General features: G+C 40.0%; 1 protein-coding gene across 2 annotated transcripts in view; it reads right to left on the reverse strand.

Annotated features, from left to right (window-relative positions):
• LOC120730974 (protein mono-ADP-ribosyltransferase PARP14-like) overlaps positions 1 to 27,346 on the reverse strand; it is a 34,841-nt gene extending 7,495 nt beyond the window's left edge. Inside the window, exons 1-10 of one of the 2 annotated variants that reach the window (XM_040027654.1) lie at positions 27,084 to 27,346; positions 26,868 to 26,968; positions 12,721 to 12,751; positions 8,174 to 9,711; positions 7,717 to 7,947; positions 7,349 to 7,570; positions 1,366 to 1,405; positions 975 to 1,124; positions 756 to 818; positions 362 to 538 (exon numbers count right to left, since the gene is read on the reverse strand). In XM_040027654.1, coding sequence (XP_039883588.1) covers positions 362 to 538; positions 756 to 818; positions 975 to 1,124; positions 1,366 to 1,405; positions 7,349 to 7,570; positions 7,717 to 7,947; positions 8,174 to 9,711; positions 12,721 to 12,751; positions 26,868 to 26,968; positions 27,084 to 27,258 — 2,728 coding nt within the window. In that variant the 5' untranslated portion in view covers positions 27,259 to 27,346. Of the gene's footprint in view, positions 1 to 361; positions 539 to 755; positions 819 to 974; positions 1,127 to 1,346; positions 1,406 to 7,348; positions 7,571 to 7,716; positions 7,948 to 8,173; positions 9,712 to 12,720; positions 12,752 to 26,867; positions 26,969 to 27,083 lie in introns of both variants that reach the window. The other variant, XM_040027653.1, reaches the window with a different exon arrangement.
• Between the last annotated feature and the right edge of the window lie 216 nt (positions 27,347 to 27,562).

Genomic DNA, 27,562 nt, shown 5'->3' on the forward strand with positions numbered 1-27,562 from the left:
ACTATTTGTAAACAACTATACTTTCTGCTGACAATAGTTTTTCAGTTCAGAAGTTCCTTCAGCTACATATGATGTTGGTGTTTAAAGCTTTGACAGTAAGTAAAGATCCGGCTTAGACTGTGTGCAAATTTGACATAAAGTTAACTAGTGCAAATTCATGCATTAATATTTATAGAGTAATTGTTTTAATCGCTATTGTGCAGAGAATTGATTGGTCAGTAGGAGGTGATTTGATGTCTATTGATCCACAATCCAAAACATAACCTGTTTCATAATACACGTTTCTGGTTTGGGCTTAACGTAACTATGGTATGTAGATTTCCCATATCATGAACTTCTGACATACATGAATAAATCTCACCTGTGCCAATTGCAGGAAATGATACAGAGGTGTAGGAGCTTTTCACACACATCTGAAGTGCATCTTTCACAACCTTGTTGATTTTTACTGGGTCAGACTCTCCAACCACGTGAAGGATCTTCTTACACTTTAGGTTACCTGGTTGAGTCATTATCATGCCTGGATTGGACTTGGCACCTAAATGTGGAGATAGTGGATCTTTATGTCTTTTACCCTTAATGACCATGAGAATGCTTCATTAGGCCATATTTCCTTTATTGGCAATCTTAGAGTATGATTACAAAATTGGGCTTCATATTAAGTCAGCTTCATTTTTATTGTTGAAAAAACAAACTGTTATAGGTGGAGTCTACTCTGAGGTACAATGTTAGAAAATCTAAAAGTGATTTCTTACCAACATTGTGACATTCCTCTTCAACAGCCTCACCAGCTGCATCTAGAATAGCTTTAGAGACTCCTGGATGAGGTTAAAAAAAAAATTAGGTGGATTCATCTTTTCTGTAATTTCATACTTAATTTAAAAAGATGCTTAATTCTGCTATGTCCACTGTGTAGTGGTGAGGAGAGAATTATTTTTCAAAACTGTAATATTCCACTTTTTTCTATGATTTACCTGACTTAAGGGAAAAGCTTTCATTGGAAGAGTTGACAATGATATCAGTTGTCTCCTTGGTTATGTCTCCTGTGACTATCTGTATAGTCACATTTCCCATTTTAGTCTCATGCATATCTGAGGTTGAGGTGAGCTTAGAGAAGGGGCGTCCTGGCGTGAACAGTTGAAAAAACATGAACAACTAAAGCCAACAAATTAAATTAATGGATATATAAATAAATAAATACACTTTTCACTTCGAAACACTTCGATTTAATGTTGGTAAAACTATTAGTTAGCTGAGTAGCAAAAAGACTATTCATTATAAGGTTTTTGAAAATATGCAATTTGTGATAAAAAATTAAAAACAAACAATGTTATGTGCCTTCAGTTTTTGTAGAACTTGAATCACCTGAGGCATTGGGAAACTTCTTAAATTCATCAGTGAAAGCCTGCAAAAACAAAACAATCTACTTCAACTGAAAAAAACACTAATATTTAAACCAAAACAGAAGTTAAACAATGCAATATACCCAGCAGCAACCCGTAGAGTTTAAAAACAAAGTTCACAAAGAAGAGCCATTCAATTTCCTAAAAGGCCACTTAAGGCCAGCTGTAGAGTTCATTTCCGTGTCGTGAGTCTCTCTCCAAAGACTCTACGTCAAAATGAATTTTGCAATAGATCCAAGCACGTTAATAGCCGGGTTAAAAAATTATCTAAATTGCTATTTAATCAGATGCCTCCCATGTTCTTGATTAGAATTCACGTTTAAGGCATGTAAGCAATGTCTTCACTTTATGAATGTAGTATTTTTTTAATTCGCAGTCTACACTGAGGCTTTATTAGGTACATTCCACTACATCCTAAAGTTGCTCCATTGGATTTTATATGGTGACTGTGAGGGCTACTTGAGTATAGTGAACTCATTGTCATGTTCAAGAAACATGTTCGAGAGGACTTGACATGGTGTACTGTTGACATGTTTCACTGTCGCTCACCAAGTGAAGCTTTGTTGGGGCGAGAGTCACAATGGAGATTAGCCAGGCCAGCTTCACGGACAGTGTTTCTGTCCAGTGTCTGTTTGTTAACAGGATGGTGCCATCAGGGAGGTCATTGGTGCAGTGAGCAAGGGACTCACATTGTGGGCCACAGCTGGGTTGTGGTGCAATGAGCTCAATGTGTCTGTGAAGGTTCTCAGTCATCCAGGTCATCGTAGTCAAAGGAGCTTGCAAAGAAAAGCGTCTGGACTTCTTTAAGTTACTTGAAGACGTTTCACCTCTCATCCGAGAAGCTTCTTCAGTTCTAAGGTCAAATGGTGGAGAGTCCCAGATATAAACCTAGTGGGAGTAACCCCCCACAGAGGGACAAAAGGACCCCCTGATGATCCTCTAATCGCCTGAGCCAAGGTGTGAAACTGGGTGTGGGTCCCAATCAGCCAGAGTTTTGGGTGTGTTCATTGTGAAACCTGGCCCCACCTTATCATGCGAATTCCTGAGGTCAGATGGCCCAGGATGTGAGTGGGCGTTAAGGCGTCTGGGAAGGGATTTCAAAACTGGATTATAGATGGCAGAGAGTTGGTGTCGTAAACCCCCGCCTCTGTTCAAAGATGGTCGCTCACAGTGGACATAGATGGCTTCTTTCACTCCTCTTTCAAACCATCTGTCCTCTCTGTCCAAAATGTGAACATTGGCATCCTCGAAAGAGGATGAGCTCAATGGAGAAACAGGGCAGAGAAAAGAGATTCCTTGTTCCTGGGACTAGACTGATGCGGTTTCACCGTCAGAAGAGGAATTGTTTCTGTCTCTCTTAAAATATAATGAACATTCTTCTTGGGTTTAGTATAATTTTATTGAAGGTTTGTTTTGGATTTTAGTTTAAACAGAACTTTTTTTTTTATTGTGTATATTGTGTTTACTTATTCCTGGTTTCCTTCTCTGAAAATAAACCTCGTGGTGTGACATTTAGGCCCACCAGCGTTAGGGTCTACACTTCCTTGGTATTAAGGGGCCCAGAGAAGAAAATATCCCCCAGTATCATTACACCATCAGCAGCTGCCCTGAAGCGATGATAAAAGGCAGGATGGATTCATATTTTCATGTTTCAGAAACTGCAAATTTAGTGGGATTTTTCTACATACTCATCTCTCAGTTTTACAAATAGTTGTCAGAAAAAGAGAAAATATCCTGTGAGGTTCCAGTATTATCCAGCGTTCCCTGTTGAAAATACCTTTAATGTCAGAGGTCAGAGAACACTTGCAAGACTACTTTGAGCTGATAGGAAGGCAACAGTATTTCAACCACTCATTGCAATCAAGTTATGCAGAAAAATATCTATGAAAGCACAACACATCTGAACTTGAAGTAGATGAGTTACAGAAGACCACAGTGGGGACCACACCTGTCAGCTAAGAACAGGAAACTGAGACTACAATTCACACAGGCTCACCAGCCCTGGAGAATAGAAAACTGGAAAAACATTGTACCATTGGCCTCCACAGTTACTGGATCTCAATCCAGTAGAGCACTCTTGGGATGTACTTGAAAGAGAAATTTGGATACAAGCAGCTAATAAATCTGCAGCACCTGTGTGATGCTATCATGTCAATATGTAGCAGACTCTGGAACTTGTCCAAGAATCTATGCAATGAAGCTTTGGCATATTATGAAATCTCAGTCTAAAAATATTGAATCAAAACTGACCTTAAAGAGGCCTTGGCACAATCCTGTGTTTTAGATATGTAATATAGCATGTGACATCACCACAAGAAGTAGCACTATGAATAAGTCAGCAGGGAAGCAGCATTGCTAAGAAACGAAGACATAATTATATGGAAACTCCAACTTCCAAACTAATACTATTAACAGGGTCCAGTATTGTGCTACAGATAACAAAACGTAGGTACTGTTTCATCATAGAAGACTGTATGTACGGAACCTTTAAGCTGATCTTTAGTCATGTTAAATGAAGAATATGTGGAATGAAATTCTAATTTCCTTTCCTTTTTGTCAAACTTAATATAGTTTTATAACAACAGCTAACCAGTGAGTAAAAGTCAAAGTATAAAGCAAATAAAAATTTAACAAATCTCTACAGCGTATCCAGCCCGTTCTCACTCGCGAGGCGTAACATGTCGACGTTTTGTCAGGTCCCGCGGCGTTCCTGAGGAACGCGAAAGGAGACCTTCGGCGTTCTTATGGTACGCGGCGGGTTATGGCTGGAATCCAGTGCAATGACGCTCCCGCGGTAATAGACGTTCCAGCCCTGTATTCCAGCCCTAAACCTAACCTTATCCCTAGCCCTGACCATAACCTTATTCCTGACCTTAACCGGGACTTTAATGATGTTAAATAGCGTGTTTCTAAGCGATTTGAAGAAAAAGAGCGAACATGTGTAGATTCAGTCCAGACGGTTCTCATATTTCCTCTTTTTCCCGAGGTCGTCATTTAGGAATGTGGTGGGTAGCCGAAAACGTAATATGGTGACGATTTGTCACCTAGCGTAAAATGTTACGCTTTGGGAGTGAGAACGTGTTGGCGTATCCTAGGTCTGCCCCGAGGCCTCTTCATGGTGGGACATGCACCTCACCCAGGAGATGCATGGCTCTACTCTGAGCCCCTCCCAAATGTCCAAACTCCTCACACTAGCTCCAAGAGAAAGGACAGCCACCCTTCAGAGAAAGCTCCTTTTCACCAATTGTATCAGCAATGTCATTCTTTCAGTCACTACCCAAAGCTTGTGACCATAAGTGAGGGTATGGATGTTGATCGATTGGTAAACACATCACCACCTCTTTTCATCACTGCCCTGGAAGACCACCTTAAGAAGCCAACAGAACCACATCATCAGCACAAAGCAGAGACAGGATTTCTGAGACCGCCCAAGTGGAAGCCTTCTGCTACTTGGCTACACTTATAAATTCTGTCCATAAAATGTATGAACAGAATTGGTGACAAAGGGCAGCCGTGGCCCACCGGGAACAAATCTGACTTATACCGGCTATGTGGACTAAGCTCTTGCAATGGTTCAATAAGGATCAAATGGCCGATACTCTAGAAGCACCTCCCATGGAATACTCAGATGGACACGGTCAAATGCCTTCTTCAAGTCCACAAAGTACATGTAGACTGGTTAAGCAAATTCCCATGTACCCTCAAGCGGGTAAAGAACTGGTCCAGTGTTTCATAACCGGGACAAAAACCACATTGTTCCTCCTGTATCTGAGGTTTGACTAAAGGAGAGACTCTACTTTGCAGCACCCTGGCATAGACTTTCCCTGGGAGGCTGAGGGGTGTGATCCTTCTATAGTTGGAGCACATGCGTTTGGCGCATAGTAGTGCTGCCACAACCGATTATTTTGATAGTCGACTAGTCACTGATTATTTTTGCGATTAGTCGACTAATCAGATCATGTGTCCATTGGACGTAAAACGTACAGTTTATTGCACCAGCATGCATCTGCTCTTATATAACTATCATTAGCTTACAGCTTTAAGTGTTTAAGGTCTGTGCTAACTAAAAATAAAGACAAGATGATAGTTTATTAAATTTTAATGAAATTTGCAGATTGTTTCGGTTAAGTTTAATAAACTCAGCTGTCTGCTCCTTGCTATCTAAAATATAACAGGACACCGGAATAAATTCTCGAGCATCTCACACTTCTGATAAACAGTTGTCTGTCTGTTTATTCAGCTGTGTAAAAAATATAACTTTAATCTCAGCCAAACCGATTTACTCGGGAACAAATAAAATACTGTGGGTTTAAAAAACGATTTGCCGGGAGACTGGTGTTCTCACCGGCTCTAGTGAGCCTTGAACCGAGGCTAACTATCGAGCTAGTGGGTAACAGACGTTTCCGAAAACGGAGCGCTTTTGAAAATATGTGTCTTAAACTGAGCAGATATTGGAAGTTTACACAGTTACATTCTCGCCTGAAAATATGTTAAACATTTATTTTGTGACCCAGAAAGAATATTAAGAGTAAAATAAAACTAACTAATTGTCGCCATTGTTGGAAACTGAGCAGGGCCACGCTGGGCCGCGCTATGAATTCTGGGATCGGTTGGGCCACTAACTGACCCATCCTTCAAATCTGGGGAAATGAAGGGCGCATTTGTTGGAGTCTTCGAATTTGGACAGTCTTCGTCGTGTCGCTGTAACGTAATCGGCCTACTAATGCGGGCACAGGAGGACGCGGGTCCTGAATTTGGACACAACTACAATACTGGACACAGCTTCTTCTTCTTCTTCGGGGTTTAACGGCAGCTGGCATCTTTGTACATGCAGTGCTGCCATCTTCTGTTTCAGTCCATTATTACACTCTTAAATCCTACTACTTATTCTTGCGCTGTTTGGGATCTTATAAAGCTTCAAACGACGCGTCGACTATTAAATTAGTCGTCGACGATTTTGATAGTCGACGTAATTGTGACTAGTCGACTAATCATGATAGCCCTAGCGCATAGACACAGACAACAGTAATGAGCCATTCCCCGACCCGAAGGTGCAGAGACCTCTTGACCTCAAGTACTAGCTCAGGCTCCTTCCCCATCAGAGAGGTAATGTTCCATGCCTCAGTAGCTGATTTTGTAACCCTATCCCAGGCAGAGTGAACTATTCCCTGGATTTTCTTCTCTTAGGGTTTTTTTAAAATCACTCTTTGTCTGGTCCCTCACCCAGGACCAATTTACCATGGGAGACTCTACCGACAGGATAGCCTCTTGGATCCCTGGGACACACAAACTCCTCTACCATGATAAGGTAGTGATTCACAAGGGGGCCATAAAATTATACATCTAAAGCTGAAGATGGAGCCAATTTATATATATAATTATATAATTTATATATGTTAGTACATCATTATTACATTTGCTATTATATCAGTATGGCCCAGAATCTCCGAGGAATGTTTCTAGCACCTTGTTGAATCTAGAAGAAGAAGATGCCCACCACTTCTTCCGTTGTCCTCCACTTGCCCATTTTTCTCAGATTTTTTTGAAGAACAAACTGTGCACCATTTTGAGATGCCAAGTTTTCAGCTTGAATATAATTGTGAAAAATCCTGTTTTATGTTTGTCTAACTGTGTTATCTGTGATATTTTATGTAGTCAGGCAAAGAAATGGGAACAGATGACATGCTTAAAGAAAAATAATTTAAAGTTGGTTCTTGACTAAGATGTGAATACAAAACAGTTAGTTGCCTTTGTTATGCTTGGATGATTCATAGATCAGTGTAAAGCGCCAAAAGAAACAAAACAAATTTAAAAAAATATTCTGCTGAAAATTGCCAGATACAAGAACTGGAGTGAAAATCAAGGGAAAAGCAGCCAATGTTCAAATAAAAACTTGACTTGCTGTGTATTTGAATGTGATATATTAATGTGCAAGCTTTTCTTACCTGAATACACTGTCTATCACTGGGGTAAAGTACAATATGAACCTTCTTCAGGTGCTTGGGTTTTCTCTTTTTGCTAAACTCTAAGATTTTATCCAACATCAAAGAGGCTACGACAGCTGTTGGGAAACACAGGTCTCCAGTGCCAATTGCAGGCAAGGATATGGAGGTTAGATTATTATTCTCTGCCATGTCCAAACAATCCATAAAGATTCCTTGCAAACACTGTAAGGCAACAAATAAATACTATTTAATAATAATAATGATAGTAATAAATATAATGACATTTAGTTTCAGTAATATTCATATGTCATCAATTTTAGACTGTAGAGATTATTTAAAATATATTATTTATGATGAGAATACATTACCTTTTCAGATGTGCATTGTCCATTATCCCAGTGAGGTGCAACTGTGTGAAAAACCTTTTTGTTCTTTAGTTGGCAGCCCTCAGTAACAATGATCTCACCAACATTTCCAGTAGCACCCTGTGCATTTATTGACTGCTGAAGTTTGGGTCCAGCTGCACGCAAGATGGCTTTTGAGACTGCACCTCTGTTCAGGTTGAGGTTTGGAGGCACACTGTTCACAATCACCTCTGTCTAAAAGTTTATGAAAGTGAACATAACTATTATAAACAATAAAACAAAAAACAATAATAAAAGAAACCGTCAAACCCTTCACTATTAAAGATAATTTATAACTAGAGGATAGGGTGATTAGTTAATCTACATGTGTACTCTTGTAGTCTGGTATCTTGTGTGAGTAAAAAATCTGGCATAAAGTAACTACGTGCTCTGGATTAAGTATAATAAGAATCCAAATTACCATGGTAGCCTCTATATTTCCCTTTGTAAGAAGGATGTCCAGACCCTCTTTGGACTGTATATGATACAAGTACTGGTCAGATCCAGTAGGCTGCAGAACTGGCCTATCGACCAGTTGAACCAGGCAACCAGTTTTAGTTTTGATTGAGGAAACATACAGCGCTTCATTTTCCTGGAAGAGCTTCTTCACTTCAGACTTGAAGACATTCAGACTGTCAAAGACTACAGCAGAGACGGCACCTTCAACCACAGTCTTGCAATGTGTCACATTCACTCTGGATCCACTCAGACAGATGGCCTCATTTCTGTAGGACACTCTCACCTTGTCTTTCACTTTCTCCATCCAAGATGTGTTGAAATGTTTCAAGTATTCAACGACAGCATTAGCTTTGACCACAACAGTTTCTTCAATGTGAGCGTTCTGTGTTAAGAAGTCACCGAGCTGATGCTGAACCTTTATGGCACTATCCTTGTAGCCTGACACCACGACTTGTTGAGCAGTTGTGTTGATTCGAGTTCTGCATGGCTTACTGTTAGCCTGCTCTAAGTGACTGACCAGCTGCTGCCACTCTGGCTTCTTCAGGACATTACTGTCTTCAACATTAATGTACTGAGTTGTTAACAGCTGTCCTAGATGGTCCTGAGCATGAGACAGATCTGTGTCAGAAACAGCAAGGAGCTGCACCCTGTTTCCACTGATTTCAAACGCTGCGTTTATTTGATGAGATGTGAGGAGAGCATCTGTAAGCTCCTCTTGTTGCTCATCCTTCAACAGTTCAAGCACATTTTTATCTATTTCCAGATTCTGTCGTTTTAATGCAAGTACTGCATCAAATGTAGCATTGATTGCTGCATTAATCTCTTCCCCTAAACCAGTTATTTTCAGATTAGGACTCTCTGGTGACAATTTGAGCTCTGGATAAACAAGTAGAAGCTTGTCCATGAGGCCATCTTGACATAGGAGATGAAAAACCGATGGTGACACTTTGATCTCTTTGGTTTTACTTGATTTCTCCCTGTGGATCTTGTTAATAATTTCAGAAAGAGATTTCTCCAGTCTGTTGACATCACTAACAGGACCAGCCACTGATAAAGCACCTCTGTTTTTATCAGGTACTACGATCACATTTTCATTCAGTAACATCTCTCTGATCTTTTTCTCAGACTCTTTCCATGCATCTGAACCTGGATTGAACTTCACAGATTTGAACTTTGACACAGATTGTGCAAACGCTGACTTCACAGTATCAGTCCATTCTTTGATGATGGCTTTGGCATCCTTTTGCTTTAGTAGAGAAGATACAGGACTCAAGGTCACAGTGGTTTGGTGGAGCTTGACGATGCAGAAATGTTTTTCCATTTCACTACAAATGGTCTGTGCTGCTGATTTATTTTTAGCTAGGTATCTCAGGATAGCACTGTCAATGGGCTCTGAGATGGCAGCAGGAAGTTTTAGTGAAGGCTTTTCTTTGCCATAGAGGGCTCTTTCAAAATATTTAGAAAACCAATTAACTGTGGCCTCTTCATTCTTTTCAACAGCTGTAATAAAAAAAACAAAAACCTTGAAAAACATGTGAAACATTGTAGATATGAAAGACTTTTTCTTCCTGTTCACTGCATGCAGTGTTGGGGAGTAACGGAATACATGTACCAGTGTTACATACAGTGGGGCAAAAAAGTATTTAGTCAGCCACCGATTGTGCAAGTTCCCCCACTTAAAATGATGACAGAGGTCAGTAATTTGCACCAGAGGTACACTTCAACTGTGAGAGACAGAATGTGAAAAAAAAATCCATGAATCCACATGGTAGGATTTGTAAAGAATTTATTCGTAAATCAGGGTGGAAAATAAGTATTTGGTCAATAACAAAAATACAACTCAATACTTTGTACATAACCTTTGTGGCAATAACAGAGGTCAAACGTTACTATAGGTCTTTACCAGGTTTGCACACACAGTAGCTGGTATTTTGGCCCATTCCTCCATGCAGATCTTCTCGAGAGCAGTGATGTTTTGGGGCTGTCGCCGAGCAACACGGACTTTCAACTCCCGCCACAGATTTTCTATGGGGTTGAGGTCTGGAGACTGGCTGGGCCACTCCAGGACTTTCAAATGCTTCTTACGGAGCCACTCCTTTGTTGCCCGGGTGGTGTGTTTTGGATCATTGTCATGTTTGAAGATGAAACGAGGCTGGGTCTTCCAAGTTCTCACTGATGGAAGGAGGTTTTAGCTCAAAATCTCACGATACATGGCCCCATTCATTCTGTCCTTAACACGGATCAGTCGTCCTGTCCCCTTGGCAGAAAAACAGCCCCATAGCATGATGTTTCCACCCCCATGCTTCACAGTAGGTATGGTGTTCTTGGGATGCAACTCAGTATTCTTCTTCCTCCAAACACGACGAGTTGAGTTTATACCAAAAAGTTCTACTTTGGTCTCATCTGACCACATGACATTCTCCCAATCCTCTGCTGTATCACCCATGTGCTCTCTGGCAAACTTCAGACGGGCCTGGACATGCACTGGCTTCAGCAGCGGAACACGTCTGGCACTGCGGGATTTGATTCCCTGCCGTTGTAGTGTGTTACTGATGGTGACCTTTGTTACTTTGGTCCCAGCTCTCTGCAGGTCATTCACCAGGTCCCCCCATGTGGTTCTGGATCTTTGCTCACCGTTCTCATGATCATTTTGACCCCAGGGATGAGATCTTGCGTGGAGCCCCAGATCGAGGGAGATTATTCGTGGTCTTGTATGTCTTCCATTTTCTGATGATTGCTCCACAGTTGATTTTTTCACACCAAGCTGCTTGCCTATTGTAGATTCACTCTTCCCAGTCTGGTGCAGGTCTACAATACTTTTCCTGGTGTCCTTTCGAAAGCTCTTTGGTCTTGGCCATGGCGGAGTTTGGAGTCTGACTGTTTGAGGCTGTGGACAGGTGTCTTTTATACAGATGATGAGTTCAAACAGGTGCCATTCATATAGGTAACGAGTGGGGGACAGAAAAGCTTCTTACAGAAGACGTTACAGGTCTGTGAGAGCCAGAGATTTTCCTTGTTTGAGGTGACCAAATACTTATTTTCCACCCTAATTTACGAATAAATTCTTTACAAATCCTACCATGTGGATTCATGGATTTTTTTTTCACATTCTGTCTCTCACAGTGAAGTGTACCTCTGGTGCAAATTACTGACCTCTGTCATCATTTTAAGTGGGGGAACTTGCACAATCGGTGGCTGACTAAATACTTTTTTGCCCCACTGTATTTAGAGTACAAAATATGAGTAACTGTATTCCTTTACTGTTACTGTTTAAAAAGGTGGAATTCAGAATACAGTTACTTTGTAATGCCTATATTGCAATCTCGCGGCCTCACTTGCGGCCCGCTTAATGACATGAAGAAATATTTTTTAAAAATTATTAGTCAAAAATTAATTTAATATGAGGCATATTCCTAAAGCAGTGGTCCCCCAACCCCTGGGCAATGGACCGGTTCCGGTCCGTGAGTCGTTTGGTACCGAGCTGCGAGTTGGGGCTCGGGTATGAAATGTATGGTTTTCAGGAGTTCTATTGGTTTTTATTTTATTTTATTTATCATTTTTATTGCTAACTCGGTTTCTCTGGGTCTTTTCCTGTGTGTTATGAATTAATCTTCTGTTTTTTTGGTAATTGTACTGGTTTTATTTTGTTGTATTATTATTATTATTATTATATAGTATTATTTTGTTGCCTTAAAGGCCGGTCCATGGCTCAAAAAAGCTTGGGAACCGCTGCCCTAAAGAATGTTTGCTTCATCATGCTGCAGGGAGAATGGACTGCCATACCCGTTATGTGTCTTGTGAGCACGAGGCAGGGATATAAAGGAGAGTCAAAAAATACTAGGTGTCACTGACCAGAAACGGGAGCTGGAAGCATGTAAATATAATAATAACCACTGCAGCCAAGAAGAGTGCCTGACGAGCCCAGTTGTAAGTAAGCTATTAAGACTCGACTGTACACTGTGTTCATGTTTTCCTCCGAAACAATAAGTTCAGTTGGAGCAGCCTTTCAATGCCTCTCTCTGTCTCTCACTAGCAAAGTTAACCCAGACAACAAAGTAAAGCTAGTTTTTGGTTATGAGCCTGACACGGAACCCAATGTATTAGCCACAGGTCCCTTTACTACGGTTCGGAGCCGTGAACCTGTTTTATATATGCGCGGAATAGTTTTCGTTATGAGATTGCTGCCAAGGGTCCACCCTACTGTTACTCATTTTATATTAAGATTTAAAAATCTAGTTGGTATTGGCATGGCGAGTAACCTTCAGTAATAGTAATAAATCACACAATAATAGTACATTCATGTAGCTGTAAAAAGCATGATAATATATTAAGTAATCCAAAGTATTCAAAATATGTTACTCTGATTGAGTAATGTAACAGAATACGTTACAAAATACATTCTGGGACATGTATTCTGTAATCTGTAGTGGAATACATTTTAAAACACTGCACCTTCCCAACACTGCATGCATGGCACATGATTGGTGTGTTGGATATTTCAGTACTTACATTTCATGTTGTTTTTATCCAATTGGACTTCCTGTGTGGAACAAATAAAAATATACATTTTATTCACCATTTTTTTTATTATACTGAAGTCTTGTGTGACCAGTGCCATAAATAGCTGTTGGTCTTAAAAGTAATATAGCCAAAAAGCCAAACCCATCTGTTCTCTGATTGGATTGCTAAATTTGTGATTGACATGACATTGACCAATCAGCTGCAAGGAAGAAAAATCGGGTCAAATTTTGTACATGTAAGCTGAGAGTTACACACAGCCAGCACAGAGTTTTACACATAGTTTTTTGCTTTGTATCTGTAAGCAGACCTTAACAAAAAATCTGTAACTTATATTCTCATCTGTTGATGCACAAATATTAAATTTTCACATATTTTGGTTTACAAGGTTACAAAACACAGTTCACAAATGCGCATTTGATCTACAAGTACAAAATATTTATGACAACATTTTGAGCCCATAAAGGTACAGGAAGTATGAAACAACAGCAGAAGAGCATTCCTAAAGGAGGGTTATGCTATAATGGACAGTAAAAGAATCGATCTGTGAGATACACTTAAAAAAGTCACTACAAGTTAAGTAAAAAAAAAAGGAAAAAAATGAGAGGGTTGCAAAGCAATGTTTTAGCTATGTGTTGAGCTAGAGGGAGTTATAATTGCTACTCATAAAAACAGGGTAGTACTTTGATAATGTGTATGAGTATTGTTATAATGACATATGTAGGACACTAGGCTTATTCCTGCTTGAAGCATTCTTTTTCTTCTCGTAAGGGCCAAAAGAAGCTGGTATTGTTCTTGTTTTGTATTTTGTTATTTCCTTTTCTTCACCTTTTATTTGGCTGTTCTAATAAGTTCTTTAAATGTTTGAGGCTTAAAAACAGCGTTAAACATAAGGCCACGTTTTTATTTTGCAAAGAAATCAAGGCAAACATTCTGTTTTTACAAGAAACATTCTAATAAGGAAGAAATTGTTAGGATGCCTGGTTCGTTGACCCAGGGTTTTTGAGTTTATTATATCATTTATCATTTCTAGTCTTTGGTTTCTTTGTTAGAGTTCTTTCTTATGGTTTATGTCTCTGTGTAATCCTTAGTTGCTATATCCCCGATTCCAGTCAGTGTCTGTATCTGCCCTGGTCCCGCGTCTCTGTTCCCTCTGTTGCAGTGCCTGCCTGTGAGTCTGTGGCTGTATCCCAATTCAGGGTCTGCAGCCTTAAAGGCCGCATTTTAAGGCCGATTATGTCACCGCGACGCGACGAAGGCTGTCCCAATTCGAAGGCTGCTCGAAATGCGGCCCTCAAATGCGTCCTTCATTTCCCTGAATTTTAAGGACGTTGCGGTGTAGACTTCGTGGCCCAACATATCCCAGAATGCATAGCGCGGCGGTGGGTGTGGATAATTTTGCCGAAAAAATGATGAGGGGCGCCCGAAGAGTAAACTTTAAGTACTGAATATTATGTCACTTATTTATGTGCAAATCTGAGGCTGCGTACTTTAAGGCTGCAGACCCTGAATTGGGATACAGCCAGTGTCTGTAAGCTCAGTCTGCGTTATGTTTCCTGTTTTACTTTGAAAGTCCGTGTCTCATGTAAATGCATCTGGTTTTGCTTCCTTTGTCTCGTTAGGCCTGATTTGCCCCAGCTGTGTTTCCCTCCTGTTGCCCATTCCCTGATTGGGAATGGGCAACAGGAATATGTCCATTTTATGAAATGGACATATTCCCGTCTCTTCACTTTTCTGAAACAAGCAGACAAGAATATTACAGTAATATGTAAGCTATGTCCTGGGGAGAAAAAACTATCAGCTGCTGTTAATAGCACGAGTAATCTACTGAAGCGCCTGACACGAGAGCATAGATGAACACTTCTGAGTGATCCTTGTTCATCATCCATGGATAACACCGCGGCAACTCCTGCTAAGCAGGCAAAACTTGATTTTACTTTAGCAGCACAGAAAGCATCTGAAGGTGAGCTTAAAAAAATGATTGAAGGCTACATTGTGGAAGAGATGCTACCACTGCGTACTGTAGAGTCTCAGTCTTTAAAAATAAATAAATAAATAGATATCTATCTCATTCTTTCACGGTTTTTTCAGTGCACTCTCTGAACACTTAGATGGCACACTTGTTCTTGGAGGTGATTATTTTTTGGTCAGCAGCTCACTGCTGAGCGACATTTCAGACACTGAGATTCACCCTATAGGTGTCAGCGATCACGCTCCTGTATCTTTAACACTAATGCACAAGAATAATACTACACCAAGTAAAAACTGGAGATTTAATACATCACTACTTAAAGATGAAGACTTTATTAAATATTTTTAAAAAAGAGTGGACTTCATATTGAGACTATAATGACACTCCCGAAACATCAGCTTCTGTTCTATGGGAAGCAGGGAAAGCTGTGATGAGAGTTAAAATAATTTCTTCCTCATCACATAACAAGAAAAAAGAAAACAAAAATATTCAGGAATTAGAAAAAAACATCAAATCACTAGAAGAAGCCTACGCGTCCCACCAAGATCAGGAAACATTGAACAAAATACGCAAAACAAAACTAGAATTAAATGAGATAATTGATTAAAAAAAAAAAAAAATTCTTAGTACAAAGACTACGCTTACAAAATTATTAACATGGTAATAAATCCGGTCAATTTCTAGCAAACCAACTAAAAATAAATGAAGAAAAAACAACTATATGTGCTGTTCAAGATTCATCTGGGAACACAATATATGAACCGAAACAAATAAACAACATTTTCAGGGATTTCTATAAAACGTTGTATTCACCACAAATAAACCCATCTAAAAAGGAAATTGATCAGTTATTGGACAACATAACTCTTCCAAAATTATTAGACACTCAAGCAATGGCACTGGATTCGCCACTGACATCAGGTGAACTCCAGGAAGCCCTGATAAGTATGCCCAATAATAAGGCTCCAGGTCCAGACGGCTTTCCTGCAGAATTCTGGTCGATTCTAGCACCAGTTTTCTACAGAACATTGTTGGAAATCAAAGAAAAGGGCAGACTTCCATCAAATATGAATTCTGCAAACATTAATCTCCTGCTAAAACCAGGCAAAGACCCTGTATATCCCTCAAGCTATCTGTTAGAGTTTGTATTGTTGATTGTCATTTATGCTTAGAAATATTTACTTATATATGCTTAGAGTTTTGTAATTAGTTGTAGATTGGTAGAGGTTTTGATCCTTGATAGTCTGCAAACTTTGTGTGTATTAGACAGCACTTTGGGAGCATGAGAGGTCGTACCGTGTCTTATTGTTTTACGGCAGGATCAACGTAGTTGCGTCTGTTCTAGTCTAAGTGTTCTTTGTTTAGATGAACTGCAGGACTTCCTCACCGTGTTATCTAGGATGAACCATCTAGGGTGAGGGGGAGGCTACCCTCTTCCTGACCAAGGATGTTTGACCCTTTGATCAGCAGTCCACACACACACACACACACACACACACACACACACACACACACACACACACACACACAGGCAAGGTACTCTTTGTGTTTATGTAAGACGTCATATGTTAATGAACCTATGCATATTCATGTAACCTCAATAAAAGGACAGTGTACGGGAGAACGGACGAGAGCAACTGGGGTCAAGCGAAGGAACGGTGCCTGTCCGGTTCTCTCCCGTGCACGAGAAACATGAAGAAGCTTGCCTACTTGTGTCTTGCTTTGCAGTGTAATTATATTGCCTTCAACGTTCCAGCGGATGGGTTCAAGCTACAAACCTATCATTAATTGGTCCTTCGAGAGCCGGAGCCCTGGAGTCGGCATTCACCGAGGGGAGAAGAGGCACGTTGAAAGACTGACGTCAGCCAGGAAGTTCCTGTGGATTAACTGTCTGTCTTTTCTCCTCGATGAATGGCGATCGGCGGGATTCGATGCTGATATTACATGCTAAGCAACACCAAGTAAGTTTAAGTCTTTGCCACTGTGTGCGGCGAAGCACGCGACCACTGTGTGAGGTTGCGTTGAAATTCTTTATCACTGTGTGCGATAAAGCGCGTGATCATTGCGTTGTAAGTCTTTGCCACTGTGTGCGGCGAAGCGCGCAGTCACTGTGTGAGACTGCGTTGTAAGTCTTTGCCACTGTGTGCGGCGAAGCGCGCAGTCACTGTGTGAGACTGCGTTGAGACAATAGGCCTAATTTTTCTTGGTTGTGAGGATATTTGTTGTTGTTGTGTGAGTGGTATTTGTGTGAGTGTGTGCGGAGCAGAACATGTGGTCTGTGACACCGACTGCTGTTGTTATCATGGGTTTCTAAGCAACCAAGAGTGAGTCGGAGGGAGACAGACGTTTGTGCTGGACTTTGCTCCTGGCAGCTGACACAAAATGTTTATTCTTTAGCTTGCCCTGATCGACAGCAGCCTGTGTGCCAGACCATAGACGTAATTGAGGTGGATAGTTGTTAAAAGTACTCTACATTAAGCTTGTGGTTGCTTAAATTCAGTACAATGACATGTGAGGTGAAGTGATATAGGTAAATATTTAAACTAATGAAGTGCATAGAGGCACTTGACCTGTGTGAAAGACTGTCGTCTTATTATGAGCCATTGTTGAGATATGCAGCACATCTGTGAAAACAGCTAATATGCTGGAGTACATGATGGAGAAGCTGTATTGAATATGAAAGTGTGATGAAAGTGAAAGTGATGTTGCGTTGCAGTTTTCCTGCATCTTGACTCATGTGTGTAGAGAGTTCATAGCATCAGCAGCATGTTTTTGTTTATTTGTTTTGTTGGGTTAAAAATAATTAAATAAACGTGTGATCATGCCTATGGATCACCATGGCACATATCTCCAGCCATATGATTTCTTTATGCAGATGAAAAAGTGAGTGTGAATGTGTCTGACATCACAGTGTTTTTGTGCACTGTGCAAAAGTAATTGCCTTTGATTGTGAGTGAGAGCGGTGATTTTGCGGATCACAAGCTGTTGTAAAGAAATAAAATAAAATAAAAGAGTGAAAAAGAGACAAGTTACATTGTAGACGAAGAAAAATAATCATAGCAGAAAGGTTTTGTGTTGATCAGCCGAAAAACGACTACAATGTCATTTTCTGCTTTTAAGAAAGGATTGTTCACAAAATCACAGAGAGAGAGAGATGTGTGTTGATTAAGCAGTGATGATGATAATGAACATGTCTTAGTTTGTCACTTTCAGGTGAAAAGCAAACCTGTATCAATTTTCCACATGCAGCAGTCGGACGGAAGAAATTTATAGTTAAAACATCATTGGAAACATGCAGGCCAAGTTCTGGCTGACTTATTTACAGCGCAATGTGTATGTGTCTCAAACTCACAAGCAAGCTCACTCCTCCCTGAAGAATGCAGCACCACAGCAATAACATGGCAGATAAAGAGACAGCAGCAAGCCCTGAGCAAAAGTCTCAGCGAGCAGCAGCAATGTGGACAAACAGCACCAGAGAAGAAGAGCAAACCCATCATCCTGACTGATCGGATGAATGGCACTGTGTTTACAACAAGCTGCAACTTCACTATGCATGTGAAGAAAACTTTTAAGGAAAACTGAGGAGACTGTTGGAGTTTGACATTTGCCACCTGTGGAGTAAAGTGGCAAGAAGAGACAGTGGAACACAGGACAAAGCTGAAGGAGAACTGCCGGCGCTGTGGTTGGAAAAGCTCCATCATAAACACGCCCTGTGCAGAGGTCCAAACCCAAGAAGGTCGGCATCAGCGTGGGCGAGCTGATTGTGAAAGCCGTGGCCGTTTCCAAGGAGCGCAGCGGCGTCCCCACATCCGCTCTCAAGCAGGCTCTGGCTGCCGGAGGCTACGATGTGGATAAGAGCAAGGCCCGTGTCAAGACCGCCTTCAAGAGCCTGGTGGCGAAGGGCACTCTGGTGCAGACCAAGGGCACCGGGGCCTCCGGACCTTTCAAGATGAACAAGGCTACTGAGACCAAAGCCAAGACGCCCGCCGCGGCCAAAGCCAAGAGGAGCTGCTAAGAAGTCGCCCAAGAAGGCAGCAGCAGCAGCACTTCAGCCACTAGCACGAAGTCAACCGCATCAGAGGACAATAGAATGAGAGTGGTGAGAACACAAATTTTATTTTTAATGTGGGAAATCAAAATTTGGGTTAGCAAACCTGGGGAAAAGAAAACTGACTGCTTAAGTTGGAAAATTGAGACGGAGTTTTAAACACTGCGAAAATAGAAACATACAAAATCACACACAAAAGCAGAACATGCATTAACCCTACTAACACTCCAAACACAAGAGAGCTCATGAAGATTAGACAACATTTTAAGTGTATGAGTCTGTTTATCATCTTGTCCAAGTCACTTAGTGTGATGCAAAGACCAGTGGACTCATAGCACCATAGTTAAGAAATGATCAAATAATAGTAGAGAAATGTGTAGGAAAGGCAGTTTTAAGAACATGCTCTGCTGGATATGCGGCTCCACAGACATGCATTAAACCTGCCTAATAACACAAACACATGTAATGAAAATTAGCTTGTTATCTTTCATCAGTGTTAAAATAGTGTCAATTTAGCAGACACTTGTCATCAAATACTGAATTTATACAATGCAAAAAATTGACTCTCTAGGTTGCAGGACAACAGTTTAAACTTTTGTGGGAAAAAAAATCCTGGTTTGACCAACCAGTGATCAGACAATAAATTTAGTTGTTGATATAGTAAATTGGGAGAAGCTTCCTGCTTGATTGATGCAGCAAGTAATTTACTGTATGAGGGAAATTGTCTTTAGTGATACTATTTTGAACATGCTTTTCTGTTGTCCTGTCAACTTAGTGGGTTAATAGTCGATTCAAATTAGTTGATCGGTTTTAGATTAATGAAAGGTGATTGAATTCTAGCACGAGTGAATGGGATGTTTGTTGTGTGTTGAGTGGAGACTCTAGAACACTGAGTTTCCTGTTTTGATGTGTGAGTGAATCCTGTATTTAGAGACACAACTCTGAATACGTCAGAACAAACTTTTTTTGTGAAGTGCATGACAGCATGTCACATGTTTTATGATGAAGGGAAAAAAGGAAAATTGAATAAAATAGATCTGTGGTTTAAATGAGTGAAGAGCACAGACCTGGTGATTAAACTCATAAGCTAAAGAAGACATTAGGCTTATGTTGTGTGTTGTGCAGCTGATGATTGATTTGGAGTGAATCTAGCTGATGATTTTTCTTCTGTTGTGAAGTCGAGCCTGCCGATTAGTATGATGGTATGATGAACCATGCTAATGGTATGATTTACCTGAGATGAGGAGTTTGTGTCATGACTTAACAAGGCCTTTTTATTTTGATACTTTCACAGTGCACTGAGAGTTTGGTTTGATATTTTTCGTTTTTATCTTTTGAACAGGCACTGATTTTGTTTGTCTATTTCTTTTCTTTAAGCAGATCTGCACGTCGGGAATTAAAAGTGCTACACGTCGTCGAGGAAATTGTGTCAAGTGAGTTTTCTCCACATTAAAATGGACTCTGGAGAAAGCTACTTATTTGGGACAAGATTAAATAAGTGTCCCAGCCTAAAAAAGGATTCAGCAATGTAATCCTATCTAAAGTTCTTTTTCTTTTTGGAATGACATCATTTTGCTGAGAGTGGAAACTAAATGCGACAATCGATTCCACTATCAGCAAAGAAAGAAAGAATGAATGAATGTATGAATGCGTGAGTAAAAGGAAAGAAAGCTGACTGACTGGTAAAAGCTGACAAGACTGACTGACTTAACACCATTGTGTGAAGCCAACCCCCACCTGACAAAGGGGTGGATGTATCTCTGTGTGTGTCTCTGTTACAGGAGCAGAAAGATGACAGCAACATCTGGGGTTGCGTGTGGGTTTAACCTTTTAAATGCCATTTTTATGTTTGTGAATTTATCAGAGGTGTGTTATTCATGGGCTTGTGTTGCTCACAGAAATTACTGTGAGAAGGTGTACACACCTGCGCAGCGCTAACATTCACATTTCTCTTTACAGCAGATGATTAATCATGTGTTTGATCATGTGGTTTATAAGAGGATTAGTTAATGTTTTTTTTTTTTTACTGTAGGATTTCTGGGTTTATATGTGAATGACATTCCTTCCACGAGAAGGGATGGTTGATTTTATGGTGTTTTATGGCACCTCTGGAACCTGTTGACCTGTGTCTGACCTCCTCTGACCACAGTCACTGTGTATTGCTTATGTTTGTTTTTTCTGGGACTGCATGTGGAAGATTCAGCTGAAACGAACAAGTGACATGAGTAAAACAAATAAGAGATTACGGTGTTTATGGACAAGTTTATTATGGGCTCATTTGCTGGCCACTTTTGGACCCATAATAATAATCATAATATTGATAATAATCATAATAATTGAGTGGAGTGACTTTGCTTAAGAGAAGTCACCGATTACATTAATGTTAACTGAGCACATGGGATGATCCATGTCTGAGGCAAATTGGGGAAATAATTGTAGTTTCCTGATTTGAGGAAACCTGCACATGACACTTGTCTTGCCCGTGCTGAATGCTTATTACCCTTTTGATATAATTGTTTGTACGTGTGAAGTTTGCTTTTATTTCCAGATCTTGTGTATGCAGGTGGAGCCAGTTTTTAAGACAGGAATCCAGGTTTTGGTGAGTTGACGCATGAGGGTGTCCATGCGTCAAGAGGTGGGGTCCAGAAGTAACATTAAACAATGTTTACTATTAGTGTTGCAGTGATTTGTGTTTACTATTAGTGTTGCAGTGATTTGTGTGATTAGCCGTTTATTTACAAGTATTAAATCTATGCGAGTGGTGCATCCATGTTCAGATGAGGCTTTGATGGTTGTTGATGGCCTATAAGTGAAGTTCACTGAACTAAAGAATGTGGTTTGATGATTGTTGACATGCTCTCCAAATAGTTTGTCTTCCTAGCAAGGAAATACAGGTGCAGCAGTAATCTCCTGAGAAATCTTCAGAGGCCCAGTGAGAAGCGCATAGCTGAGCCCAGGCAGTGGTTGAGGTCAAAGATCAAGCTGGTTGAGGCCCATCATGAGATCAGACCTTGGAGTCACAGCAAGGACCATGAAACTGCCTGCAAAATAGAGGAGAGGATCGTCCACAGGATGGGAGCTGAGACCAGGAGAGAGAGACTTCGGGAGGATCAGAGATCATCTTCAGCACAGCAGACAGGACGCAGAGAGCTGTGCTACTAAGCTTCCAGAAGATCAAGAGGAGACTTCCCACAGCAAGATTTTAAATAAAATGAAAGATTCAATATTGACGCTGAGGAAGACAACTAAGGTGTACGACGTGCTCTGCCTTAAACCTTCAGCAGCGTTGGAATATGAAAACTCGATGGATGAGGGGAGCGTGCCAAGCTCCACCGACAGCGCAGAAGGAGTTCGATGATGACATTATGATTCTGTGAAAGCACAGGAACCAGAAGCTACGGTGGTGATAACAGCAGTTTCCTATGAACATCACCTAACGCTGTGCCACTGTACTGTGCATACGATGACACTCTGAAGGCTGCTGGGATCATAACAGCAGTAAGATGACGGAACCCAGCACCCTTTCCACAGAGAGCTTTTTCTGCAGAGCGTGGACAATGGCAGAGTCATAAATATCCCCCTCACAAGACGAAGGTCTGAAGTCAGGTGATGGGGGCTGGTAAGAGGCCATAAAACTAGAGTGCTGAGAGGTCTGCAGCTTGAAAATAGCTGAGACCCATGTTGACGAACAACAAAACCAACTGGTATGTTTGAACGTCTATCCTACATACATTTGGACTCTGGTCCTGTGGACAATGAAACAACTGGAAGAGACATTATGACGCCCTGCAGAGCTTAAACCACTCTGCAGAGAGACATGTGATGTGCACACCCGGAGGAAGCATTACCAAGCTGAGATGTTTTTGAAAATGTTCAGTTCAGTTCAGTTCATTTTTATTTCAAACATTTCAAACATGTGCCTTCACAATCATTACAAAATATCATTCCATTATTTGTTTGAAAATGTTACTTTCTTATTTTCACTATTAAATTAACAATTTCTTTGTTTGCTTGTAGGATGCAGTTGCCATTGGATGAGATCAATGAGGAATGGGATAACTGCTAATACATTTGTTAAACTGTGTATCTTTACAGTGCTTTAGGGTGATTTGACATATGCTGAGTATGAAAATGTTTGCATTGAAACTGTCAGACATGAGGTATTCATACCTGGGAACTTTTCTAGCATAAAGGTCAAAAACGGGGGAATGTTAGAGTTTGTATTGTTGATTGTCATTTATGCTTAGAAATATTTACTTATATATGCTTAGAGTTTTGTAATTAGTTGTAGATTGGTAGAGGTTTTGATCCTTGATAGTCTGCAAACTTTGTGTGTATTAGACAGCACTTTGGGAGCATGAGAGGTCATACCGTGTCTTATTGTTTTACGGCAGGATCAACGTAGTTGCGTCTGTTCTAGTCTAAGTGTTCTTTGTTTAGATGAACTGCAGGACTTCCTCACCGTGTTATCTAGGATGAACCATCTAGGGTGAGGGGGAGGCTACCCTCTTCCTGACCAAGGATGTTTGACCCTTTGATCAGCAGTCCACACACACACACACACACACACACACACACACACACACACACACACACACACACACACACACACACACACACACAGGCAAGGTACTCTTTGTGTTTATGTAAGACGTCATATGTTAATGAACCTATGCATATTCATGTAACCTCAATAAAAGGACAGTGTACGGGAGAACGGACGAGAGCAACTGGGGTCAAGCGAAGGAACGGTGCCTGTCCGGTTCTCTCCCGTGCACGAGAAACATGAAGAAGCTTGCCTACTTGTGTCTTGCTTTGCAGTGTAATTATATTGCCTTCAACGTTCCAGCGGATGGGTTCAAGCTACAAACCTATCACTATCGTCCAATATCTCTTATAAATGTAGACCTTAAAATAATCTGCAAAGCTCTCTCGAAGAGACTGGAGAAAATAACCCCCCTCTTAATTCATCCTGACCAAACTGGTTTCATAAAAGGTAGGCACTCATCAACAAATACACGTAGATTACTTAATTTGATAGACTACTCATGCAGTAAAAACATTGAAACTACAATATTTTCTTTAGATGCAGAAAAAGCATTTGACAGAGTTAACTGGAAATTTCTATTTGCAACTTTACACAAATTTGGTTTTGGATCCTCTTTCATAAACTGGTTAAAAATATTATATAATTCCCCAACAGCTTGTGTTAGAACAAATGACCAGACATCCTCCAACTTCTGTCTCTTGAGGGGCACCAGGCAGGGATGCCCACTCTCCCCTTCACTGTTTGCAATTTTTATTGAACCACTAGCAGCAGCAATTAGACAGAATTCAGTAATTAAGGGCATAAAATGCAAGAACGTGGAACATAAAATCAGCCTTTATGCGGATGATGTGTTACTCTTTCTCCAAAATTCACAAACCAATATCTCTGGGGTGATTGAATTGATAAACTCTTTTGCAAGAATATCAGATTACTCAATTAACTGGTCAAAATCTACAGTTCTACCGATTAATTGCTCCCTCCATAATTCCTCTTCTACACCACTGCAATCGGGAAATATAAAATATTTAGGTATTAATGTTTCTCCCAAGCTTGCAGATCTAACTAAATTAAACCATATCCCACTTTTAAAGAAGGTAGAAGGTGATCTGGCTAGATGGAAATGTCTACCCATATCACTCATGGGAAGGGTTGCCGCTATAAAAATGATGGTCTTACCAAAAATAAATTATTTATTCTCAATGATCCCAACTAAACCGCCACAAGATTGGTTCAGATCTCTAGATTCATGTATGTCCAAATTCCTTTGGAAAAATAAACCCCCACGTATCAGCTTAAAAACACTACAAAAGACCAAGGATAAAGGAGGACTAGAACTGCCTAACTTTCAGCACTACTTCTTAGCCAACAGGCTTCAGTTTATCTCAGGATGGCTAAAACATACCCTCTTAGATGAACTTTGGCTAGATGTAGAACAAGCACTTTGCAATAATCTAGAGATCTCAGACCTACCATTTATCAGCTCAAACATCCAACGACATGAATGCTTTAAAAGCATCAACATCAGCTCTTCTCTGACAGCATGGTGGGAGTTTCTAAAATTGACGGCGTCTTCATTAATCCCATGCAAACGTACACCTATCTGGAACAACCCTGACATATTACAAAACAATAATATGATAAACTTTTCAGATTGGAGTGGTAAAGGAATCAAATATTTAGAACATGTACTAGAAGGAACAGACTTTATTTCATTTGACGGACTAGTTACACAATATGGGATCAACAAGAAAAGAATTTTAGAATATCAACAAATTAAATCCATAGTAAAAAAGAAATTTAAACCGGGTCAAGTTGAACTACAAACACCACCAAGTGTGGTTCAATTTCTTACTCTTAAAACCCGCAAATTACTATCCAAAATATACAGAATGCTTTCTAAAACAGATGAATCAATATCACTTCCTATTGCAAAATGGGAAGCGGATTTATCAGTTAACTTAGACCTAAACTTCTGGTCTCAGATTTGCTTAAAAACCTTTCATCTAATTAGAAATCCCAGTCTTCAATTAATTCAATACAAATACTACATAGAGTGCACTATACAGGTCATCGGATGTTCAAGAGCTTTATGTCTACCAACAACTGCTCACACTGTCAAACCAATACACCGGACAATTACATTCACGCTCTTTGGTTCTGTCCACCAGTTCAGAAGTTTTGGCGCGAGATATGTGAAGACTTATCGAAGTGTCTGAAATGTAACATTCCAACTTTTCTTTCTCAACAGGTGATTGATATATGTATTTTATTTTATTTTTTGTCTGCTTATTTAGTTGGTTTTTGTTTTTTTGCCCTTTATCCCTGTCCCTCTTCTCCACTGTTTTTTTCCCCTTCCCCCCCGTTTTCCTTTCTCCCTTCTCTTTTCCTCATTCAAGTCTGTCCCATATCTAGCAAGTGAAAATAAAATAAACAATAAAAGGTGAATCAAATAGACCATTATGGCAAGGCTGGGATGGTCAGTTTGAAAAAGTAAATCCGTTGGGCATCTTTCCTCGCCTTTAGACAATAATTCTCATAGCAAAAGAACCAAATGGGACAGGCAAAAAATAAATAAATAAATAAAACCTGGACTTCACTGTTGATGTAAAAAAAACCAAAAAAAAAAAAACAACTAGACAAAGTACCTGGATAAGGCTAAAGGAGCATATGTGAGGTCTAAAGCCAAGTGGATTGAACATGGGGGGGAGGAATCACCTTATTTCTATAGTCTAGAGCAGGGGTGTTGAACTCCAGGCCTCGAGGGCCAGTGTCCTGCAGGTTTTAGACATCACCCTGGGTCAACCCACCTGAATCAAATGATTAGTTTATTACCAACAATAAAACAAAATTAAAAGGGATAATATTAAAATAACAAACAAATATAAACATTTTGAAATGGCCTATCCCACCCAAAGTTAAAGAAATGCAATTTAAAATAATCAATGGATAATACCCAGCAGCAGAAACACAGAAACACGCAATGTTATGGGCAAATACCACATCCATAAGTGTAAATGGCAAAACAAAAAACCTTCCCTAAATGGGTTGAAGACTGAATTAAAAATCATTTTTTTAATCTTTAGAACTACTGAAGGATTTATGTAAAGATGCTGCTTTCTTATGTGAAAATGTGACCCAATATCCTTTTAATGAATGTTTCATTTTTTTGTACCAAGTAAGCCTTATGTTAAAGTGTTGCCAGAAAAGAAAATATAAAATGTCATAAGAAGAATAAGCCTACACATATTTATATTGTAAATGGTTTTTTTTTTTTTGTGCAAAGACTAAAAATAAAGGGAAGTAAACAAAAAAAGGAAGAGAGATCAGCGAGAACAGCTTTGAGTTCATGTTAAGTCACGCGACTTCCAAAATCAGAAAAACCGCTCAAAACCAAGACGGAGATCATAGTTTAATATAAACTAATCGTAATCCTTCCACCCACAAATAGTGTAACATTACTATATTTTACATTATTGTATTTATATTGACAAGGGAATACAAAACTATTCTTGAACATTTTACTGGTATGCAGATCTCCCTTGATTACACCAGCCTATTGTGAATAATACCTGTGATGATTTCTCTTCAGTGGGTAAACAAACCGTCAGCTTCAAGACACCCTTTTTCAAACTGATCTGATGAGACTCTTTCGCCAGAACATTTTTCTGATCTGTGACACAAGAGAAAAAAATCTGCAGTGAATAACTCCACTGATAATACTGCGTAGAAGCTATTATTATTGTTGTTATTATTACTTTCAGTTCACTTTATGGTGCCAAACTTACCCTCCTCTCTCCTGAAGCGCAGTACCGCTGTGCTGCTGCCATTTTCATACTCGATCTCACAGTCACCACCGGCAGATTTCTCACTACTAAAGTACTTCACCAACATTATTTCTAATCTGGGTATGTTGGTTTCTCCGAATCTGACGAGCAGAGGATAGGAGTATACCTCGACCATTGTTAGACGCCGGGAAGACGCACAAAGGAGAATAAACTCTTTCACTTTCTGCTTCACTGGTATAAGTAGACTACACTTGGACTGGTATCCGCCCATAAGTGGAAACTAAAAAAAAAACAACCTCTAAGTCTCAGTGTTAGAAATGTTGAAATGCAATTTTTAAAAAAACAAAAAGCTTTTAATGTTTCATATAATATTTACATAGGTGGAATTATTAGAAAAATAAGTAAACTCATAACCCAAACAACGGTTACCGGACTACAGAGCCCTGCAAAGGACATGGGAGGGAAAAAAATTTTAATGA

Source organism: Simochromis diagramma, unplaced genomic scaffold (assembly GCF_900408965.1).
Source record: "Simochromis diagramma unplaced genomic scaffold, fSimDia1.1 OVJJ01000343.1, whole genome shotgun sequence".
Classification (NCBI taxonomy): Eukaryota; Metazoa; Chordata; class Actinopteri; order Cichliformes; family Cichlidae; genus Simochromis; species Simochromis diagramma.